Genomic DNA, 21,070 nt, shown 5'->3' on the forward strand with positions numbered 1-21,070 from the left:
AGTCTGACACTATGCAAATAAAAAAAGTTAGCTCCTCCTCCGCAGTGTACCCCCCACCAACAGGAGATAGGATATTCAGTTAATGAGAAAGCAGTAGGAGAAGCAACATGTTAAGAGAAATAAAACTCAAACTTTAACAATATAACACAAACAGAGCTTGTTCAACTTGGGAGGGTACTGTGTCCCCCAATGAAGGCTCAGAGGAACAGATTTTACGGTAAGCAACCAAAAATCCTGTTTTCTCTATCGCTTCATTGGGGGACACAGGAAACCATGGGAAGTCCCAAAGCAGTCCCTGGGGCGGGAACAGCAGTCAACTCCAATCAGATTGGAGAAACTCACCACTGACGCCTGCAAGGTCTTTCTACCCAAGTCGGCATACACCGAAGCCAGGCATGGACACTGAAAATTTATTTAATTTTTTTTTTTTTGCGAACATTTGGAGGACCGATCATTGCTCTATAGAAGTTCCGGGGCGGAGACCCTATGTGAAATGCCAGGAGGCGCCCACTGCCCGGGTAGAGTGCGCTTTAAACCCGGAAGGAGCTCTGCTGACCTGGTAAACCTAAAAATTGCTGACCAGATTTAGCGAGCATTCGATGACCTGGCGAGCCCGTATACTGAAAAGGGGGAGAGGCGGCCTAGCTGGATAGAAGCACGTTGCCCTGGCCAGGTAGCCTGATGAGAACGCTACGAAGGATGAGTCCGAGCCAGACGAAAGGAAGGGGATCAAGAATGATGGACAGAGCCATGGAGAACCTCGGCAAGGTAAGGGAAGAGCACTGAACCTGTGATCCACAGAATGTGCAAAACTGCTGCCGCAGACTCTGCGAGACTCTGGGAGTGGTTAAGATCACGAAGGAAAAGCTATAAAATGAAAATGGACCTGCCCCTCGCAAAAAAGCAGGAATCTCCGATGTCCTGAAGAAAAGAGGACCTGGCTAAAGGCTTCCATAGGAAAAAGGAAAATACATGTGGTTACCAGGAAGTAATTACTGAACGAAGAGATTTCATCCTGAAAGATAAGGATGGACTCCTCCGTTAGATCCCATCGAGTCACGCTGAGGAAAAAAAAGACCAGGAGAATGACGAGGGTTAGTCAGTCAGAGGAAGAAGAGAGCTTGTCCCTCCGGTGACCTCCTTAATAATTTGGTTCAGCTTGGAGCCAAACCGACAGGAACCCTGGAAAGACAAGTTGGTGAGGAACTTCTATGAGGATGTTCGCCTGCCACGCCTTAAGTGAAATGGTCCTTCGGATGGCCACGATATTGCTGGATGTCCAAGTAGCACCTGCAGCGGCATTCGAGGAGGCGGATACCATGTACTTCCCTGCAAGAATAAATTGGTCCGCGAAGACAGCCATTTCCTCCGATCGGTCTCCAGAAAGAAAGCCCAGATGGAGCCGCTTAGCCCATGCATCTATAAACTTTGCTGCCCAGGTGGAGACAAAGGCAGGGCACAATGTAACGGTGGACACTTCAAGGTTGACCTTGCCAAGGACTATTAGTCCGCCGTTGGTATCCTTGAGGAATGCGCTCTCTGGGAGAGGACTGTATTGGTGGAAAATCTGGAAACCGGATGGAGAAGTGGTCCAGTTCGCACTGAGCTCAGAAGAGAGGGAATATAGGAAACCGAGACGATTCCCTCTTTGGAAACGGCTGGACTAAGGATTCCTAGAAAATGACAAGGAAATACCATTAAATTGAATTGACAAGGAAAGACTTGAGAGTAGGGTACTGTGAACCTGCTAGAGCGGAAACCGCTGAAGACGTACTGAAGGGGACCTCTGTTGGAACCCTGGATCTCAACCCAGCCATGGAGGCCCTGTTATATCAACAAAACGGCTCAAAAAAGGAGAACCGCTTGAAGAGACAACCTCTTGCCCGTCTAAGTATATAGAACGTAGACAACCGGATGACTCCGCAGACTCGGATCAATCAGGAAGCTAAACTTAAGCGTACAGGGATGAAGATGGTTATAAGGGACTATGGAAAAAGTTGTCTAGATGGGCATTGGGAGGCACAATAGAATATGAGCAGTCGAAGGAGGAGAGTCCATGGAAAACCTGGAAAGTTGGCCTTAGGAAAGAGTACATAGGTCCCCGAAGAAAACTTGACTGACAAAAGGAAGATCCTTCCCTATGACGACATGGGAGAACCTGTCCGTCCCGGACCCTCTGGAACGGGGAGAGGACTGTAGTGTGTGGATCTACTTACCTAAGTATAAGACACCACACAAACGAGGATAACAGTGAAAAAGATACAAATCCTTCATTGGATCCAGGCCTGGAGCAGCCTTCTACACTGGACGATGCATGGGCAGAGTAACATCCAATTCCTGTCCAAGGAGGGAGAATTCGTTCCTGCCACAGTCGGCAATAAAATCCCAGAGCTGCTCAAAGCGGTATACAGTGTCTGTAATAAAGAAGAGGTAAGTACTGACAAATGAATAGGGAGCTCTGGTATTGAGGTAGCTCAAACACCCCTATGATAGTGCAGTGAACAATCATTAGAGTCAAGATATTATATGGGCTCTGACTCCATAAGAGACAGCCAGAACGTATAAACTCAATCATTTATGATAGGAGTAACGCACTGGATAGTGCAGATAGCCGGAGGACAGCACTGTAACTGACCTACTGGATAGTTAGTGGTAGGTTCGAATAACCAGATGGTGTGGAAAGGCCCCTGGGGCGCAACACGCAATTAAGGCCCAGTGCGTGGCTGAAGAAAAAACTGACCATCTGGTACCTGACACCAGCGTGTCCGACCTACCTGAAAGTGGACTGGCCACTTATGCTGCCGCTGAGATCCACCTTTTGGTACTGAGATCCATCCTGTGGTACATGGTAGAATTTCTGTTTAGCTGTTAATTATCTACAGATGTTAATGGCCATGAAACACTGCGGCAGAAGGGGCACCTCTGACTCACTCGAAAGCAGACTTTAACCGCTGCGGCAGCCAAAAAGAAGTGATGAATACTGGGCATCTCTCTCTGAGTAAGAGAGTGGTGACAAGAGGGGAGCCTAGGCAGATGCTGTAAAAGACCCTGAGGTACGTGATAGAGGACGTTTCTGACTCACCTGAATCTGGGGCAGAAGACCAGGACCAATGCAGCAATCAACCTCGGGCACGTCTAAACCACTGGAAAGATGGTAGGCATTCACTAAATGAGTCTGGAAGATGACACATCTAAAACCTGGATAGCGGATAGAGTACTGCTGCAATCGAACGCGAGGAGCGTGAAGGAGAGTGCGTCTGACTTACCTGAATACAGTACAGAATGCCAGTACCACTGCAGCGGTCAATCCAAGACACGTCTGATTTGGTGAAAATACGACAGTTTCAAAATACCGTACTGTACCTGGAAGGCGGTGCTTGTGGAACATGGATGGCGGATAGAGTGCTGCTACAATCGGCTCTCAGTATCCTGCGACTGAATCAGCATGGAGAGAACCCTGGAGAAGTGTATCGGAGAGAGACGATTCTGTGTTGCGGTCTAGGTCTGGGTACCTGACAGCATTAGGCAAAATAACAATCTCATGTGTAGTAAGCCGCACCACGAAGCCTGTCCTAATCTGTCTTCTCTCCTGAGGGAAGAACAGTAGGCGTGGAATCAGAGGGAGACTAAACTCTACTCTCTGTTGTGCTCTTGGGTTCAGACCCTTGGGCCTGCGATTTGTGTTCAGCTTCGTCCATTGAGCCACAGCAGGCCATGCTGGAGAATACAGACTTTACCCAGCAGGAGGTTGGTCCCAACACACTATAGTAGTAAAGGGGAAGGAACAGCTCACCTCTCTGCTACATGCCAGAGCTCTAGAATCATTGAGTTTAGAGTAATGGCTGAACCTTGCTCTGCTGAAACCAAGGCACAGAAATGTAATAAGGGAAAAACACAACAGAAGTGTGATGTAGTGGAAAACGTGCAAGTCAAACATTCATCAGCAAACCGCGTACGGCAGGATTTATAATGCCCATCTCCCTGTGGAGGGCACAGAGCGGGCAGTGACACAGATGACGGCAGCGTAGGGTGCACTGCAATACCCAATGCTGCAGACTGCACGGCTCAAGAGTACTTATTGCATCAGTGATTGCACTGCGCTAGAGCATTTATTACACCCGTCACTGCACGGCAGAAGAGCACTTATTGCACCAGTGACTGCACGGCTGAAGAGCACTTAATGCGCCAGTGACTGCATGGCTGAAGAGCACTTATTGCACCAGTGACTGCACGGCTGAAGAGCACTTATTGCACCAGTGACTGCACGGCTGAAGAGCACTTATTGCACCAGTGACTGCATTTTTCTGCTCTAGAGCATTTATTACCCCAGTCACTGCACTGCTCTAGAGCAGATATTACGCCAGCACCGTTGGGTTGATGGCTTTTCTCACCCTTGAGCCTGCAGAGTGCTCTCAGCTTTATTTCGCTGTGCCTGGCTTGTGCACTAGCAGGTGAAGATAGAGAGATAATTCTGCAGCGCAGCTACTCACATTAGTTGTCCTGTTTTCAGCTTCCAGGCTGTAGGACAGCTGGAAGAGGCAGGTCCCACAAGAAAAGCACTATTTGGTCCCAGGAGGCGGAAAATGGCGGCCGTGAGAGGATGCCCTGGCTCTGGAGGGTAAAAGCGCGCGTTACACGGACGCACGCTGAAAAACCCCACTCTGTACAAGGAGACTGACAGGCCTGGAAGAGGGGCAGAGCCAAGCCCCGGGTTCAGGAGGCTAAAGATGGCGCCGGCTCCGAGGCAGAGAGATGAAGCAGAGAGGGGCGGGGCTATAACAGGCCGAGTGTGCCAAGCTACACAGGCCAGGAGGAACTGAGCAACGGGTGGGAAAAAAGCCCGCCTGAAGAGCAGGAAGGTGGTGGAACCAGCGCTGCAGCTAGGCCAGAGTGAAGCCGGGACCTAGATTACTGCTGGTGACCGCCAGAGAATGGAGGAGCAGCGTGGAGGATCTAAAATAAAGGAAAAATTGGTCTTCTTTGATCTTATCTTTTTCGCCACACCTGGGGGGAGAGAGAGAAAGTACCTCCCCATCCAAGAAAGTTCGGATGTCCGATAATCCAGCGTTGTGGGACATCCACGTCTCCTCAAACCGACAGGCTCTGGTGGGCGAGTGGGTGGGAGACGGGGGCAGGACCGACAATCGGATCACCTCAACACTCTTCTGTGTTAGGGGCTGGGGTCCTGCCGACTAGACGTATGAGGATACGGGGTGGCAGTACACGCCGTACTCAATAGTCTCTTTGTGGGAGTACAGTAGTGACCGTTCACACTGTATCCCTCTGTGGTACCTGAAAAGGAACGACACACACTGAGGTAGATATGGGTCTAATGAAAGACCCGTGTCCACCTCCTACTGACACTAAGCTAAACTGAATAACTTCCTGTCGGTGGGGTGTACACTGCGGAGGAGGAGCTAACTTTTGTATTTGCATAGTGTCAGCCTCCTAGTGGCAGCAGCATACACCCATGGTTTCCTGTGTCCCCCAATGAAGTGATAGAGAAATTAAAAGTTTGAAAATTGCAAAATGTTCAACATTTTTGCCAAATTTGTTTTTTTTTTTTCATAAACACAAGTCATATCAAAGAAATTTGACCACTAACATGAAGTACAATATGTCACGAGAAAACAACCTCAATCAGGGGGATCCATTGAAGAGTTCCCTATATCCTCATAAAGTGACAGTGGTCAGAATTGTAAAGATTGACTTGGTCATTATGTACCAAACTGGCTGTCACTAAGGGGTTAACACATTTTATTGAAGAATACACAATTATGTAAACATACAATACTGTCATAGCTAGTGATGAGCGAATATACTTGTTGCTCGGGTTTTCCTCTAGCACGCTCGGTTGATCTCCGAGTATTTGTTAGTGTCCGGAGATTTAGTTTTCATAGCGGCAGCTGAATGATTTACAGCTACTAGCCAGGCTGAGTACATGTGGGGATTCCCTAGCAACCAGGCAACCCCCACATGTACTCAGGCTGGGTAGTAGCTGTAAATCATTCAGCTGCCGCGATGAAAACTAAATCTCCGGACACTAACAAATACTCGGAGGACCCCCGAGCATGCTCGAGGAAAACCCGAGCAACGAGTATATTCGCTCATCACTAGTCATAGCTCATTTGACTTTGCTCACAATATACAGTAAATCAATTACTTCATAAAATAAAGATATGAAAATGCAAAGCATCAGTTCCACTTTTCCATCGTGAATAACCAGGAAATATAGCAAACGAAATAAGTCACATTACTATGTTTATAGGTTAGCCTAGTTGGGCAGAGCTTCAGTAAGAGCTGTACCCGAGGACTGAGTGATGGGCGAGTAACACCACTTTCCCCAATACTTTTACATGTTTGAGGGCAGCCTCTTATTATTTACTACAATTTTGGATGGAACTATAGTATTAACTTTTTTTTTTCCCCATTGAGAGATAGAGGGCAGTGTCATCTCCATCCAGTGCATAGTAATAGCCTTCTGGACCATACAGAGTGCTTCTCTCAAGGAAACCGTATGATGATCAGACCGTAGCTCTTCATCCGAGACTCCGAATAATTATATATCAGCTGTGTAATCTGCATCTCCTCGCAAATCTTGCGCATGCATTCAACTTTCGTTCTTTCATGTCCGTGTGTGATGAACCCAGGTGCTCTGCATGTCTGGGGAGCACATCGTGACCACGTAATGTGCCATTCACCGAGTAGTCAAAGACCATACCCACTGTAAGCACTGCTGTGCTCCCCAGACATGTGCAATGCACCTATAAAGCCAGGTTGTACGTTCACATGAAAGGACAAGATTTGTGCAAACAAGCAGCAGACAACTAGTCTGGGAAACCAATGCCCCCTCGACTAGTCTGACACAAATTAACATATCGCAAATAGATTTATAGAATTGTTCTTTGATACTTTTTTTTACTGCAATCATATATATTGTACAAAGGAAGGAAATGAATAACAATAATAAATGCAGGTTGTTGTTTTGAGGGGTCTGGGGGAGCAGTAAGGTTGCCTTTAAAGCAAATTTGTCAGCAGGTTTTTGCTATGTAATCTTAGAACAGCATGAGCGTAGGGGCTGAGACACAGAGTTCAGGGATGTATCACTTTTTAGGCAGTAAATGTTTTATCACCAGGAGATGATCACTGCCTGGAATACAAGCTAAGCCCTGATCTGACCACGCCCCTTCCTCTGATAAGCAGCTCACTGTCAATAGACAATGTACATAGAGAGCTGTGTTTTGGGCAGGGTTAGGCTTTGTTATCTCTGCTACATCTAACATCTCAAATGCACACAGTAAACTAAGTGACACATTGCTCGAATCAGGGTCTCATTTCCTACATTTTGTTGCTCTCAGATGAGGTAACAAACACCTGCTGACAGAGTCACTTTAAGTAGCTCTGATGTGTAATTTATAGCTGAATGATATCCTATAATTTGCAGCCGGGGAGAGTACCAATGGGGACTCGAGTGCATCCCACCAAAGCCCATCTGTTAATGTAGAAATTACACTCTGCCCTTTCTCTACGACAGGTAAATGAGAGACATCTACTTTTGATCCGAGGCAAGAATCAAAATCACACATTCTATGGGTCTGTGAAAAATCACTGAAAGCACATGTATGCCATCTGTGTGCTGTCAAACTTTTAACATTACAATGGGTGGGAGAAGAGTTTCATTATACTTATTATTTTCATAAGAGAAAATCACTGATGAAAATCGGTCTGTTTTTTTGATGTACGAGAAAAATCACTGAATTTGGAATGTAGCCTTACTTTCAGAGATATTAGCATATTAGTTGCACTATTAAATGCATTATTCTAAACAAACTAGTTGACACCAGTTTTTTTTCTTACAGTCCATTGATATTCAGAATTCTGTTTTTTGTGGTCAATCCCCTATCCCTTCAGGCATTTCTGGCTTCACGTACACATAGAACGGATTCTTGCTTCTGGATTCCACAACACGTCACTTTGTGGTGAAAGCTTTGGCATCTCGCCGCTGATATAAAAGCTGCTTAGGCTCGGTTCACACCTATGTTCAGAAATTCCATTTGTCTGTTCTGTTTTTTCACATGAATTGTCTGCTCTAAAAAGGATCAATTGCATAACTGAAGTAAACAGAAGCAGGGGGTTCCAATAATATTGTCAGGGATCAAACCGACCGTAATCACTGGAAAATAGAGTAACTTTCATGATAAAAGTCATCAGAAACTAACATGCAGTGAAAAACTGAGGCTGTAATGTGATCATAAAACTGATCATTTAGTAAATATTCGAACATATAAGTTTTTGATTTTTCACCCAAACTGTGCATCAGTCTCATTGGTTTCTCCTTTGCAACTTGCATTATTTGTGTGGGCAACCCTGATGTGGATATAAAGTTACTACGGATCTTTTTCTTCAATATTTAAGGCTGTGTGCCTTGTGATGCCAATATTTTCCAGTGTTACATCCTCTTCCAGTTCTAGAGGACATCTTGGCATAGGCATACAAATTGAATAAAAGACCGGGTGATAGCCAATTTTCATCATCCAATCCAACAATACCTGGTAAAAAAAAATCAAGACAAAAATCTTATTAAAATGATAAATATAAAGGCTTTGAGCAGCTTGTCAACTGTTTTTTTTATTTCAAAATAATTTTTCAATTCTGTCAATAAATCTGCTATTAAAGGGAATCTGTCACCTCATTTTTCGCCCATAAGCTGAGGCCACCGGCATCAGGGGCTTATCTATGGCATTCTGTAATGCTGTAGATAAGCCCCAATGTAACCTGAAAGATAAGAAAAACAAGTTAGATTATACTCACCCAGGGGCGGTCCTGTGTCCGATAGGCGTCGCAGGTCTGGGTCCGGCGCCTCCCATCTTGATGCGATGACGTCCTCTTCCTCGCTTCTGTCAGGGCTCCGGCGTACTTTATGCCCTGTTGAGGGAAGATCGAAGTACTGCAGTGCGCAGGTGACGGGAAAGGTCAGAGAGGCCCGGCGCCTGCGCACTGCAGTACTTTGCTCTGCCCTCAACAGGGAAAATCAGTACGCCTGCATAGGAGCCGCAGCAAAAGCAAGGAGGATGACGACATCGTATGAAGATGGGAGGCGCCGGACCCGGACCGCCCCTGGGTGAGTATAATCTAACTTGTAATTCTCCACTTTCAGGTGACATCGGGGGCTTATCTACAGCATTACAGAATGCTGTATATAAGCCCCTAATGGCGGTGGCCGCAGCTTATATGCTAAAAGTGAGGTGACAGATTCCCTTTAACAGTAAGGGCTTGTTCACATGACTGGATAAAAAAAATAAATAAATGGTTAGTTTTATCTAGAAAAGTGGGATAATTTTTCTTCTTATTTGTCATCCACATACAATTGTTTTTTTTACCAGCAGCTATTAAAGGGCCACTGTCACCCCCCTCCAGCCGTTATAAACTAAAAGAGCCACCTTGTGCAGCAGTAATGCTGCAGTCTAACAAGGTGGCTCTTTTAGTTTTTGATTCAGTTATTCCCTCAATAAAGCGGTTTAAAATTTGTACAAAATAACCTGTCCTTAGACCTGGAGGCGGTCCGAAGCTTCCTCGGTGAATCTCCCAACGGCCGTCACTCTTCTCTTCTGGGGATGTGGTCGCCGCCCCCTTCGCGCTGTTTTTCTTAAATCCGGCGCCTGCGCTGTGCGTGCCTGCCTGGGGCAGGCGCAGTGTTCATTGTCCGTCATAGGTCAGATGCAGGGTGCCTGACTGCGCCTGTACAGGCAGTGCGGCCACCCTGTTGCTGAATCCCCGCCCCGCACTGTGTTATTCATTATGCACAGTGCGGGGCTGGGGTTCCTGGGCATGCGCACTGCGCTGTTCAGACGCTCCCCCAGCTCAGACGCTCCCCCAGCTCATACGCTCCCCCGCCTTCCAGCGTTGTTATTTGCGGCTGCTTCATTCCAAACGCTGGCAAGGAAACCTGTATATTATGGCAACGCTGGAAGGCGGGGGACCGGGGGAGCGTCTGAACAGCGCAGTGCGCATGCCCAGGAACCCCGGCCCCGCACTGTGCATAATGAATAACACAGTGCGGGGCGGGGATTCAGCAACAGGGTGGCCACACTGCCGGCACAGGCGCAGTCAGGCACCCTGGATCTGACCTATGACGGACAATGAAGACTGCGCCTGCCCCAGGCAGGCACGCACAGCGCAGGCGCTGGATTTAAGAAGAAACAGTGCGCAGGGGGCGGCGACCACATCCCCAGAAGAGTAGAGTGACGGCCGTTGGGAGATTCACCGAGGAAGCTTCGGACCGCCTCCAGGTCTAAGGACAGGTTATTTTGTACAAATTTTAAACCGCTTTATTGAGGGAATAACTGAATCAAAAACTAAAAGAGCCACCTTGTTAGACTGCAGCATTACTGCTGCACAAGGTGGATCTTTTAGTTTATAACGGCTGGAGGGGGTGACAGTGGCCCTTTAATCATGTAAAAAAAACATTTACAGTTTCCAATGTTACAGAATTGTAATGTATCTGTGAAAATCGGATGCTATACTGTAGCATCCAATTTTTTTCTTGCGCCCATAGACTGGAATGAGGGAGTCATCTGATTTCCGGAAGAAAATTGTGAATGGTGACAAATTTTTCACAGGGCGAATCAGTCAGTGAAAAAATTGTTCATCTACTACTGCCTTGTTGAATAACATTGGTCAGAGGGCGTTTTTTTTGTTTTTTGATTTTTTTTTTTATAGTGAGCACTCAGACCCAAAGTACGGTCATGTGCACAAGCCCTTGCTTTGATTATTTTCAAGAGAAGTCCCCATAAAGGCATAAAGGGGTTTCTTGGGACTTTATTATTGATGGCCTATCCTTAGGGACTCCAGCCAATCAATTGTTTCCAAGGATGGCGGTGGTAGCAACTGCACAGCAAAGCTCTGTCAATGGAACAGTAGTCACGGTTGGGTACTGCATATTCACTCATTGATTTGAATAAGGTCGATCTGTAGTACCCCACTGCGGCCACTATACAGTTGACAGAGCTGTGCAACTGACCATTTTGGCCACTGAAGTACAGGCAACATGAATCAGACACTAGCTATGTTATTTTAGGCAGATATGTTTTGTTCTGAAACACTGATGAGGGCACCATGGTGGCTCAGTGGTTAGCACTGTTGCTTGGGGTTCAAGACGAACAACATCTGCAAGGAGTTTGTATGTTCTCCGTGGGTTTCCGCCGTGCACTCCAGTTTCCTTCCACACTTCAAAGACATACTGATAGTGAATTTAGATTGTGAGCCCCAATGGGCACAGTGACTATGATTTCTGTAAAAGCGCTGTGGAATATGATAGCGCTATATAAGTAAGCATAATAAATAACTGAGGGGGCGTGGCCTAGCGCAGGATGTGAGAAGACGTGCGGCTGAGTTCTCCTGCCACAATCTCCCTAAACATTGGTACCTGAGGCGCCGCCGAACGCTGAAATCACTCTAAGAAGTGTGCAGGGACCCGGGGGAGCAGCAGTGAGCGGCGTGCGGTCGGGTGGAGAGGAGTCCCGCATGAGGATGACGCGCAGGAGACAGAAGGAGCCGGCAGCGTCTGGAAGCTCTCAGGCCCAAGATGGCACCGAGACTGCAGAGGAGGCGGCAAGGGCGAGCGCGGCATATCTAAGGAAGATGGAGGTGATCGCTCGTCTGGAACGCTTTGCGAGGTCAGAGGTGGCTGCTAATGAGCGGTCAGCGGCTGAAGGTGAGAGACCTGAAACAACATATGGCCCTGGGGAACAACAAGAAGGAGGGGGCCAGCCGCAGAGCAGTGGGGAGGAACAGAGATCCCCTGATGTGGATGCACGTGCTGACCAGCTTGAACAGCCAGACACACTAGACATAGCAGAGCCGACGCTCAAAGATATATTCTCTGTGGTGATGTACAACAAGTCTGCCCTTGCGGCTCTGAACAGTCGTGTGGATGAATTAAAGGGAGAGATGGTTGCTATTAATGCTGCAGTGCGCAAAGTTGAACAGAGAGTGGAGATGGTGGAAGAATGTGTGGGGAGCGCTGAAGACCAGGTTAATGAACTGTTGAAAGGGGAAAAAAAAAGTATGTGCAGTGTATAGCTGAACTGGAATTTAAAACTGATGATCTTGAGAACCGCTCCCACAGGAGTAACCTGAGGATTGTGGGGGTGCCAGAAAAAGCGGAAGGAAATAACCCCACTGAGTACATTGAGTCATGGCTGAAAAACACTGTAGGAGGGGATGGTCTCACTAAAATGTTTTCTGTTGAAAGGGCACATCGTGTGCCCACTAGACCCCTGCCCCCAGGATCAGTCCCAAGAGTCATCTTGGCTAAAGTTCTGAATTATCGGGACCGGGATACCCTGCTGAGGAAAGCCAGGAACTGTGCGGATCTAACCATAGACGGCAATCGCATCTCCATCTACCCAGATTATTCTGCAGCCATCCAAAAGCACCGAATGACGTTTGGAGAAGTCAAAAGGCGACTACGAGACTTGGATTTGCGCTATTCAATGATTTACCCAGCTGAGAGTCGCTGCCTTGGATCGGGTGCACTTTTTTCAGAATCCAGATTAAGCGACACACTGGCTGGATTCTAACACCAAAAATATCAGAGCGGAACGGTCATGTTGAAGCAGACTCTGAGTGATGTTGAAACAGTGAATATCTGTTATTCAGTTTGAATTTGATAAGTTAATGGTCATCTCTGAGATGACATAATGCTATGCTGGTATATGTGGGTTGTGTTCGGCGGCGCAACGGACATTGCAGTTTGATAAAATGTGGACGGGAGAGTAGTTGGAGCATTGAGCTTGTATTGTTAGGCTGTAAAACGCCCTCCTAGATCTCAAATAGAGAGGGAGAGTGAATTCTTATCAGCTTAAAAGTTGTGGGAGACAAACAGTTTTTCGGGAGGGGGATGGAAGGGAAAGATTGGAGTTATTACAGTTGGAAGGTTGGGACGGGGGTGGAGGCGGGGGGAGGCGGACCGAGACCTCCTTTCTTAATGAGTCAAATGTTTGGTACTGTGATATATCATGGGGGGTAGATTTAAAATTATAAGCTGGAACGTTAGAGGACTCGCCAATGTCTCAAAGCGGGCCGCAATTCTACAATATCTGTTGAAGCTGATGCCCTCAGTGATTTGCCTTCAAGAAACACACCTGGTAGAAGACAAAGTAGCTATGTTACAAAAAAGATGGGTGAGGAAGGCTTATCACTCGACGTACTCAGCCTATGCTAGGGGAGTGTCGGTTTTAATCCACACTTCTACTCTATATGAAGAAGTGGAGGTTATAATAGACAAAGACGGGCAATACGTGTTTATTGTATGTAAGATATTGCATAGATTATTATGTATAGTGTCTTTATATATCCCTCCACCGTTTTCGGGAAAAAAGATACAGGAAATTCTGGACATATCGGGGAAATGGACTGGAGCCCCGTTGCTTGTAATAGGAGACGTGAATAATATTGCAAATGATCATTGTGATAGGGGCAAACATACAGGGAACAGAGAGGAAGGGAATGTAACACCTTTTGGAAACTACATGAGGGAAATTGGATGGATAGACTTGTGGAGAGTTCGAAATATGGAGAACTACACTTACTCGTGCTACTCGGCGACGTATGGTTCCTTGTCTCGCATTGATGTGGCTTTGGGAAATGAAGGGATGGATAACTTGGTGCAGGAAGTGGATTATTTGCCCAGAGTTCTATCGGATCATTGTCCTCTGATGGTATCTCTACAATTGGGAGAACAGGGGAGGTTGGCAGGTATGGGATGGAAAATTCACCCCTTCTGGTTACGGTTGCTGGATATGGGAAAGATAGGAGAGGAACTGGGTGAATTCTTTAGGACAAACGAAGGTAGTGCAGAGGGTCATATAGTTTGGGATACTATGAAGGCTTTTCTGAGAGGGATCTTATTCAGAGAAGTATCTCGATATAAGACTAGGTCTCAAAAACTAGATAAAGCAGTGATGGAGGAATTAAGGGCAGCGGAGGAGGCATTGGGTGCGCAGTGTTCCAAAGCTACGCAGACCTGCATGAGAGTGGCCCAGTCGGAGGTTAATAAATTTCACATCTGTAATGCAGAGAGACTGCGGGCATTTCAGAACGAGGCATTCTATGCGGAGGGTGAGAAAGTGGGGCACCTGTTTTCATTGGTAGCTTCGGCACTACGGGAATCCTCGCATGTATACGCAATTAAAACAAAGGAAGGTAATGTGGTTACACAAGGGGATCAAATTTTGGATGTATTTAAACAATTTTACAGTGAGTTATACTCCTCTAAGATACATAAAGGTCAAGAGATGAACAGGTATATGAGTGCGATTAAGCTTCCTAGACTAGATGATGAAGATAGAGAATGGATGGATAGGCCGATGGCAGCGGAGGAACTGAGGGTGGCACTGGCGGACATGGCGGGTAATAAGGCCCCGAGGGCGGACGGCATTCCGGTAGAGGTGTACAAAATCTTTAATGAAGAAATAATAACTAAATTGGAGAAGGTATTTAATGAGTCGTTGGAGAGGGGAATACTACCTACATCTATGAGAGAGGCCATTGTTGTGGTCATTCCTAAAGCTGATAAGGATCCGCTGAATCCGTAGTCCTACAGACCAATCTCACTACTTACGGCGGATATAAAGATTTTGGCGAAGGCCTTGGCCAACAGACTAACCCATGTGATTGATAAAGTAATCCACCCAGATCAATCTGGATTTATGCCCAACAAATCTACAGCAATCAATTTAAGGAGACTATATTTAAATATGCAAATTCCAGCCGAAAATGCTGGAAAGAGAGTGGTGGTGTCTTTGGATGCCCATAAGGCCTTTGATTGTGTAGAATGGAATTATTTGTGGTCAGTTTTGTTGTGCCTTGGGTTCGGGCCTAAGTTTATATCTTGGGTGGTGTTGCTATACTCCTCTCCAATGGCAAAAATTAGAGTAAATAATAAATTATCTGATAGTTTCTCATTGCATAGGGGTACAAGGCAGGGGTGCCCATTGTCTCCGTTGCTATTTGCCCTAGCTGTGGAACCCTTGGCCGCTAAAATAAGGGAGGCACGAGAGATAAAAGGATTTGTCTATGGAATGAAGGAGGAGAAGGTGTCTCTGTATGCTGACGATATTTTGTTATTTTTGGGGGACTCAGGGGAGAATCTGGATAACGTAGTGGCATTAATTGAGGAATTTGGGGAATTCTCTGGACTCAAAATAAATTGGGACAAATCGTGCATTATGCCCATTGATGAGGTAGAAAGGGGCACTGGGGAGGTGGAAATGTCAGCAAAATTGAAGGTAGTTTCGAAATTTAAATATTTGGGGATACAAATCGCCCTTCCTCTGACGAAGTTTGAAGAACTTAATCTAAGCCCTCTGCTACAAAAAATACGTACAAAAATTTCGGCGTGGCACAAACTACATCTCTCTGTAATTGGAAGAGTGAACCTTTTGAAGATGATTGTGATGCCGCAGTTGTTATATGTACTGCATAATTCTCCAAAGTGGATTCCGCAGAGTAGGTTCCGTAAAATCAAATCGCTGTTTGGCGAACTAATATGGGGGGGGGGGGGGGGAAGCCCAAGGTTTAAACAAGAAACTTTGCAGAGGCCAAAGGAGGAAGGGGGCTTGGCGCTCCCTAACCCTTGGGTCTATTTTTTATCAGCACAATGCCAGCATATTGGAGGATGGGGGGAGGAGATGGGAAAAGGGCAATCGCCCAGTAGTTTGAGATATTTGTTTGGAAAATGGCCTCTGGGTGAGAGTTTGGAAGGGGGGCAATTTTTGAAACTGGGTTCTCGGTTTCCTACTGTTCTCCTAATTCATAAGGTATGGGAAAAAGTTAAACAGATTAGGAGTGTCACGGGCCTTACCAAATACTCACCTATATGGGATAATATAAACTTACAAGAATTTAAGCAAATGGAAGGATATGGGCCATGGAGAGAGGCAGGAATTAGAAAGATGGGTCAGCTACTGGGTCAAGGGGGACTTAAGTCATTTGTGGAGTTACAAACAGAATTCCAGTTATCACATTTAAATTTATATCATTATAAAAGAATTCAGCATGCGTATCAGTCGCAATGTCGGAGAAAACTTATTGAGATCCAGATTGATATCACACTGGCTTCCATTTTGGAGAACAGCTGGACAAGGGGGGCAATTTCAAAAGTGTATAGAGATTTATTATTCACCTTTCTAGTCAAACATCCCATCAAGTCTAGAGTGAAATGGGAAGCTGAATTGGGAGAGTTAAATGATGATAGATGGGAATCTATTTTAGAATATGTGACTAAGATCTCTATGAGCGAACCTGGGAGGATGTCTCAATTATATGTGATTCATAGAGCTTACAGAACTCCCGATAGACTGTTCAAGATGGGTTTGAGGTCTGATTCCGAGTGTCCACGATGTTCGCAGGAACAGGCAGACATGTTACACATGCTGTGGCACTGCCCTAGATTGTCTGCCTTCTGGACAGTTGTATTGAATCGGATTGAATTGGTATATAGGTGTGTCATTCCCAGAGACCCTTTGGTCTGTGTATTAGGCTATGTGGAAGAAATAGCAGTGGTATCTATGGTTAAACTGGCGATTGCTAGACTGTTATTCATAGCAAGGAAATTGATAGCTCGGTTCTGGATCAGGGAGGAGCCTCCGACTAGAAGAGACTTATGCAGGCGGATCATATAATTTTATACAATAAAATAGATGATGTTCATACTATACAATTGTATTTGAATTGGGGAAGGAATATGGGAAGGGAAATTGGGAAGGCATTAAAGGGGTCTCGAAGGGGGGGGGGGGGGAGTTTTGTTCATAAAATATATGATTATCTGTGAATAACAGCTTGATGTCATTTGTTATAATTGTTTTTCCTTAATAAAAATGTATCTGATTTTAAAAAAAAAAGCATAATAAATAACTGCTTAGTTTCAGAGAAAACATACTTTGAAAGGACAGGACAGGAAAGGCTGACTACTCCAAGAGACAGGACCTTTGCGGCTTCTCCCTGCCTTACTCCCCTAGACAGACAAGTACGGTATATAGGGAGAAACCTGTCAAGGCTAGACAGTCCCAAACTTTCAAAGTAGGTAGAGAAGTTCAGCATACAGATACATGTCTGTATAAGATAAACCTCGGCACACACCATACGAAAAATTAAAACTGAGAACTAAGAGCAAGTAATTATGGGAAACAAGGTTTATACCAGTATTTGTTCACTTGACCATATGCAATGATCAATGACAGTGCTCTGAAACACGTTTGGCAGTCTTAATTTTTTGTACGCTGTGTACCAAGGTTTTTTTATTTTGTATGAAAGAAGATTGTTCTATACGAACAAAGAGCCATATACCGGATTTCTCTACATTGGATTTTTCACCTTGTTACCCTCTAAGCTAGCCGTGTATTGGACCAGGTTGAGTCTGTGATTGGGACCACAAGTGAGTTTACTTTTTTGCTAACTAAACCCACTTTAATATTACCGTAATATGTGTGGGTAAAAAGGTCCTCATTTAACATCCACTTTACTTAGAACCACTTACAAGAGAACTGTAGGTCTTGTAAAATCGTCTTCTATAAACACGACCACTGGGGCACCGTAAAGCTATGGTGACGACCTGTAAAAAAAATTGTCAGAAAACAGGCATGTAACACGTGTAATAAACGGACTCTCTAAAAAAAGAGTCTATAATCATATTACTGCTTTAATTTTCATTTAATTCCAATAGTAGTGTGCAACGCCTCTACGACTTTATTAATTTGCCTATGTGACCATGTTACATAAAGGCTATGTGGAAAATGTCTGTCTCAATATCTATTTTATTGCATCTACCAAAACCAGCCCAATTTTACCCAGTTACGTAAAGGAAACTTGTACTGCTCTTCACCAGTCTAAGTGTAATCCCAGTATTTCATTTCACCTCGTCAATATAACTCAAGTCAGTTTTGGATGAAGGGCTCATATTCTTCTGCATATAAATCGGACGACTTGCAAGCCGATAAAAAAAAAAAAAAAAAATCAGATTGCACTCGGACTAATGTTATTCACTGGATTAGTGTTCATCTGCAATTTTCTTCTCAGATCGGACTGAGAAAAAAATTGAAGGATGCTGCGAGTGGTCGCGTTTATTGGACGAGACTCGCCAAAGGAAGTCAATAAGTGCGAGTAAAAAAAACTCAAACGGCATACGGACTATGCGCGTGCCATCCAATTTTTACGCACATATCTCAAGAAACCAAACATTTCATCAGCCAAGTACAGTAAAGAACCGTCAGAATAGGATATATAGATAGAAAGATGTCAGTGAGATATATAAAATTTGCAGTGCGTGTGTAGTTTACTGTACATGTATTTAGAGTATAAATATAAAATTAAATGGAAAAAAAATGGCATGGGGTCCCCCTAATTTTTAATAACCAGCTGAGGGAAAGCAGACAAAAAAAATATTGCAGTTCACAGCCTATGAACTGTGGTAACCGTACTAATGTCACCGCTCGCGACGGGAGAACCATCGGTAAGGTTACCGCAGTTCATTGGCTGTGAACTGCAATAACCTTAGTGACGTCAGCGCTCTTCACAGCAAGCGGATGCACATGCTATTCTGTGTGTTCCAGCGGTCATAGTGAGCGGTCACATTACTGATGTCACCACTCAACATAGCCTCCCAATGTAGCAGAGTCAAGGATCGTCATGGGACCTCATTGTTATGGTTTTACGGTGGACCCCCTTGGACTATTTTATTTTTTTAATGGTATTAAATGGGTAATCGAGGGTCAGGGACTGTGTTTTTTTTTTGTTTTTTTTACAATTAAAGGACTTTTCTCTGTTTATTTCTTTTGACTACAGGGTTAGTAATGGGGATGTCTTATAGATACCTCTTCATTACTAACCTCTGGGCTTGACGTCAGCGGACATTACACAGCTGAGATCAACCACAAAACTATTACCCCAATTGCCAATGCACCAGGGCAATCGTGAAGAGCCAAGGCTAAGCGCCATAATTGGCACATCTAATGGATGTGCCATTTCTGGGGCGGCTGAGGGTTGTTGTGATTAGTCTGGGAGGAGGCAAATATCCATGGCCCCTTTCCCCCTATTATCAGCCCACAGCTGTCAGTTTAGCCTTTGCCAGTTATTAAAAATAGGGGGAGACCCCTTTGTAATAACTAGTAGAGGCTAAATAGACAGCTGTGAGCTGACATTAATAGCCTGGCAAGATTCATGAATAGTGTCCCCTTCCCAAAATAATAACAGCAGCCCCCAGCTGTCTGCTTTCCCTCAGCTGGTTATTAACAATAAGGAGGGGTCCCACAACTTTTATTTTTGATTATTTATTTAATAGGTTTCAACACCCTTTAGTGCCACATGAAAGACAATAAAGGGTGCTAGTTTATTATATGTAGGGTAGGCTTGTGACATTAAATATCTACAGGACATCTATCCTATCTATATCTGTAGGAGATAGTTTTCTAAGTAATAAAGCAATCTTTAAATCACAGAATTGCGGTAAGTAAAAACTGATGTTCAAACCACATTGCATACATACTCATGTCATACAGATGCTACATGATAAAAATCGCATTGTACTCGCATGACACTCGTCCTACTTTTCAGGAACAACACGGGAGCGATTTTATTTATGCAGACGAGTGTGAGCCCTTAAAGAAGACCTTTGACCAGTTTAGCATGTTAAACTGGCCACATAATGGAATAGTGGCCGCAGAGCTGAATACAATCTTTTTTTTTTGTTAGTTTCTCGTCTCTTGTAAAGTTTAGGTTATGATTTATGATAACTTCAGAGGGGCGTTACCATATATTCTTCTCTGGGGGCCTGTAGTTTGTCCCCTGCATGACGTTGACCAATCTCAGCCCTGATTTCTGCAGCTACAGAGTAGTATAGAGCAGAGCGTCAGTACATACACTTCAAAATCTCGTCAAAAGGCAGGTAGTGGAGACGGGGGGTGATCACAAGCACTTCTAGATATCCTCTAAGGCAGTGCTCCCCAATTCCGGTCCTCAAGAGCCACCAACAGGTCACGTATTCAGGATTTCCTTAGTAAAGCACAGGTGATGTAATTCTTGCCTTTCCAAGTAATGCAATTATCACCTGGGCAATACTAAGGAAATCCTTGAAAATATGACCTGTTGGTGGCGCTTAAGGACCGGAGTTGGGGAACACTGCACTAAGGGCAGTCAGTGTGCTAGGAGGGCAGTACAGCAGAGATAAGTGTGATTGCAAACACTCCCTCTTAGGTCAGTTGTCAGTCTCCCTGATCAGTCCCCCAGCCCTCAACGTCATCTTCCTGAAAAAAGGAAATGGCATGCGCTGTGCGCCAGCTGACATCTGCTGGCCGGTAATCGGCAACAATAGGGAATGTTGACCCTATCACAGTGATCAAAAGAAAAACACAAAAGGGGAACTCAAATCCCACTTTGTCACCCCCTTAGTTAGATAAAAATTCTAAAATAACAAAAAAAAAATTTCTTCATTTACTTGCAGTTGGGGTTAGGGTTGTGTTAGAATTGTTTTTCGCTTTTTTTTTTCCAAACAAAACAAAAAAAAAAACCCGATATGACGCCTAGCGTTGAGAGCAAGTCCTCCCTACTCCAGTTTGCATCGGGTGCATGGAGTATTGCAGATCCCCACGTTTTCTTTTGGGTGTTTAACCCCTTAACGACCAGAGGTATTTTTGGTTTTGCATTTTCATTTTTTGCTCCCCTTTCCCAGAACCATAACTTTTTTATTTTTTGGTCAAAATGGCCATGTGAGGGCTTGTTTTTTGCAGGACTTGTTGTACTTTTGAATGACATCATTGGTTTTAACATATCGTGTACTGGAAAGCGGGAAAAAAATTCCAAGTGCGGTGAAATTTAAAAAAAAAGTGCAATCCCACAATTTTTTTTTACTATGTCCACTAAATGCTTAAACTGACCTACCATTATGATTCTCCAGGACATTATGAGTTCATAGACACCAAACATGTCTAGGCTCTTTTTTTATCTAGGTAGTGAAAAAAAATTACAAAGTCTGTTAAAAAAAATAAAAAATTGCGCGAATTTCCGATACCCATAG

General features: G+C 44.8%; 1 protein-coding gene across 4 annotated transcripts in view; it reads right to left on the reverse strand.

The window, feature by feature from the left end:
• Positions 1–5,468: 5,468 nt before the first annotated feature.
• Positions 5,469–21,070, reverse strand: part of UBXN8 (UBX domain protein 8) — a 66,905-nt gene continuing 51,303 nt past the window's right edge. For 2 of the 4 annotated variants that reach the window (XM_077274084.1, XM_077274070.1), the window contains exons 7-8: positions 17,540–17,614; positions 5,546–8,549 (exon numbers count right to left, since the gene is read on the reverse strand). In XM_077274084.1, coding sequence (XP_077130199.1) covers positions 8,388–8,549; positions 17,540–17,614 — 237 coding nt within the window. In that variant the 3' untranslated portion in view covers positions 5,546–8,387. Of the gene's footprint in view, positions 8,550–17,539; positions 17,615–21,070 lie in introns of all 4 variants that reach the window. The other 2 variants (XM_077274065.1, XM_077274076.1) reach the window with 2 other exon arrangements.

This window comes from Ranitomeya variabilis, chromosome 1, assembly GCF_051348905.1.
Source record: "Ranitomeya variabilis isolate aRanVar5 chromosome 1, aRanVar5.hap1, whole genome shotgun sequence".
Classification (NCBI taxonomy): domain Eukaryota; kingdom Metazoa; phylum Chordata; class Amphibia; order Anura; family Dendrobatidae; genus Ranitomeya; species Ranitomeya variabilis.